The sequence below is a fragment of the Rosa chinensis genome, chromosome 7, assembly GCF_002994745.2.
Source record: "Rosa chinensis cultivar Old Blush chromosome 7, RchiOBHm-V2, whole genome shotgun sequence".
Taxonomy (NCBI): domain Eukaryota; kingdom Viridiplantae; phylum Streptophyta; class Magnoliopsida; order Rosales; family Rosaceae; genus Rosa; species Rosa chinensis.
Window position 1 is genome coordinate 64,936,682 of NC_037094.1, and position 3,307 is coordinate 64,939,988.

The following is a 3,307-nucleotide window of genomic DNA, read 5'->3' on the forward strand; positions in this document are numbered from 1 at the left end:
TTTGACTTCGACTTCTGATAAGCTAAGTGAGATTTGGTTGTGGCATCGCCGTTTAGGGCATCCATCTTTTAGTCTTATGAAGAAAACCATGCCTACTCTGTTTATCGGTGTGGATGAGTCAGTTTTACATTGTGAAACATGTGTTTTGGCCAAGAGTCATCGTGCTACTTATTCTCCTAGTATTTCTAATAAAAGTGTTATTCCTTTTGAGTTGATTCATTCTGATGTTTGGGGACCTTCTAGAGAGCCTACTGTATCGGGTATGAGATATTTTGTGTTGTTTGTTGATGATTGTACAAGATTGTCATGGGTTGCTCTTCTTAAAACCAAAGATGAAGTCTTCCCCGCTTTTCAAACTTTTCGTAACCTTGTTCAAACACAATATCATAGCACCATTAAAGTCCTTCGTTCTGACAATGGGGGGGAGTATGTTAATCATGTGTTCCAAGAGTTTTTTAAAATTCATGGGATTGTTCACCAAACCACGTGTCCACAAACCCCAGAACAGAATGGAGTATCCGAACGGAAAAACCGTCATTTACTTGATATGGCTCGTGCCCTTCTTTTTAGTGCTCATATGCCTAAGTATCTATGGGGCGATGCTATACATGCTTCCTCTCATCTTATCAATCGTCTTCCATCTAGTGTCCTTCAGGGCAAAATTCCATTTGAGGTTCTCGCCTCTCATGTCTCTTTACCATCCTTTCACAATCTTCCAGCCCGTGTTTTTGGTTGTGTTGCCTTTGTCCATGTACCAAAAAATCAGAGGTCTAAGTTGGATGCCCGGGCTCTTAAGTGTGTGTTTGTTGGCTACGGAGGTCATCAGAAGGGGTACAAGTGCTATCATCCACCCACCAGAAAGTATTATGTCACTATGGATGTTACTTTCTTTGAAGACATGAGTTATTTCTCCTCTTCAGATACAGCTCTTCAGGGGGAGAATTCATATTTTGAAGAGCTGTATCATGGAGAGGGGGAGAAATCAGAGGGAGAAGGAGAAGTCACACAGCCAGGAGGTACTTTGACAGATCCGGTTGAAACTATTAGCTCGCCGCCTCCAACAGCAGAAGCACTGGCTCCCATCACTCAGAATGAGATTGAAGACACAACTACCCCTCCTGCCATCACTTCTACCCCTGACCCACAGCTTCCTGGTACTGAAGATCACCCATTTGAGGTATGTCCATCCACTGATACTAGCTGTAGTGAGTCTAATGTTGAGCCATATGTGTTACCACATAGGACCACTCGAGGTCAATCAGCCAAAAGATATGAACCTACTCTTACTGCCAAATCAACATATCCAGTAGCCAACTATATGTCCACTAGGAGGTTGTCTAAGTCATATGAATCATTTGTGAATCAAATATCTGCTGTATCAGTACCTAACAAAGTGCAGGATGCGTTGGGGGATCCAAAATGGAGGAAGGCTATGGATGAAGAGATGGAGGCGTTGCAGAAGAACGGTACTTGGCAACTTGTGCCTCCACCACAAGGCAAGAAGGCTGTAGGCTGTCGTTGGGTGTTTACAGTGAAGCATAATGCAGATGGATCAGTGAATCGATACAAAGCACGTCTTGTAGCAAAGGGATTTACTCAGACGTATGGTATAGACTATGATGAAACTTTTGCTCCTGTTGCCAAGATGAATACTATTCGGGTTCTGCTCTCGTTCGCTGCTAGTTTAAACTGGCCACTCCGACAGTTTGATGTCAAGAATGCATTTCTTCATGGAGAGTTAGCCGAAGAAGTATACATGAGCCTCCCACCAGGGTATGTAGTTGCTTCTCCTGGTGAGTTTGTATGCAAATTGAGAAAGTCTCTGTATGGTCTCAAACAGTCACCTCGTGCTTGGTTTGGAAGATTTTCACAGTTCATGCGGAAGATTGGTTACAGGCAGAGCAACTCAGACCATACCTTATTTCTCAAGCATCAACAGGGGAAAGTAACAGCTCTAATTATCTATGTGGATGATATGGTAATCACTGGTAATGACACTGTTGAGATGGATAGACTGCAGAGACAGCTAGCCTCTGAGTTTGAGATGAAAGACTTGGGTGAGCTTAAGTACTTCTTAGGAATTGAGGTAGCCAGGGGGAGAGAAGGAATCTATCTGTGCCAGAGGAAGTATGTCCTTGACTTGCTGACAGAAACAGGTTTGTTGGATTGCAGACCTATTGACACTCCTATTGAGCAGAACCATGGTTTAGCCGAGTATCCAGATCAGGTACCTACTGATCGATCTCGCTATCAGAGGTTGGTTGGACGCTTGATTTATTTGGCTCATACCAGACCAGACGTTGCGTATGCAGTGAGCGTGGTGAGTCAGTTCATGCATAATCCGAGTGAGAGTCACATGGATGCTGTTATGCGAATTCTGAAGTACTTGAAATCAGCTCCAGGTAGGGGAGTACTATTTTCTAAACACAACAACATCCTCGAGGTTTGTGGCTTCACAGATGCAGATTGGGCTGGAAATATCACAGACAGGAGGTCGACATCAGGTTACTTTATCTTTGTGGGAGGTAATTTGGTTACATGGAAGAGTAAGAAACAGAAAGTTGTGGCACGTTCTAGTGCTGAGGCCGAGTATAGAGGTATGGCTCACGGAGTGTGTGAATTGTTGTGGCTGAGAAATCTGTTACGTGATCTGGGTTTCATACTCAAAAATTCCATGCAGTTGTATTGTGACAACAAGGCAGCTATTGACATATCACATAATCCAGTACAGCATGATCGTACTAAGCATGTGGAGGTTGATCGTCACTTTATAAAGGAGAAGCTAGATGCCAAAATCATTAGCTTTCCTTTTGTTCCAACTGAAGAGCAACTTGCAGATGTACTTACCAAAGGAGTTTCCAGGAAGGCGTTTTATGACTCACTAGGCAAGTTGGGCATGGTTGATGTATATGCGCCAACTTGAGGGGGAGTGTTAGTGTGAGTCATCGTTCCATATTAGGAATAGACTACAAGGGAATATATTGTTGTAATTACTTACCTTGTATATGTTGTGTAGTACAGTAGTACACAATAGTTGTAGTACGATTGTAATCTGTTTATATACACCACAGAATGGGTGTAATAAGATATCAGAAAATTCAATCTCTCAACCTTGTTATATTTGACTGTTTTTAGCTTAGTAGATTTACTATAAAATCATAGATATATGTAAGATATAGCTAAGAGCAACTTCAACAACCTTCCTAAAAACTCTGTTAATCTAGCAGCCCTAAGATTTCTCATGACAGCTTCAATTTCTTCAAGGTTTCCCTCACGTTAGGATTTCTTATGATTAGCAGAGCCAATT

At 42.3% G+C, this 3,307-nt stretch overlaps 1 protein-coding gene across 1 annotated transcript; it reads left to right on the forward strand.

Annotated features, from left to right (window-relative positions):
• Positions 1-2,110: 2,110 nt before the first annotated feature.
• LOC121050546 (secreted RxLR effector protein 161-like) lies at positions 2,111-2,773 on the forward strand (the record flags this gene model as incomplete). Its single annotated transcript, XM_040510940.1, has 1 exon — positions 2,111-2,773. A coding segment is annotated over one exon (663 nt), but the record flags the coding sequence as incomplete, so codon positions are not given.
• Between the last annotated feature and the right edge of the window lie 534 nt (positions 2,774-3,307).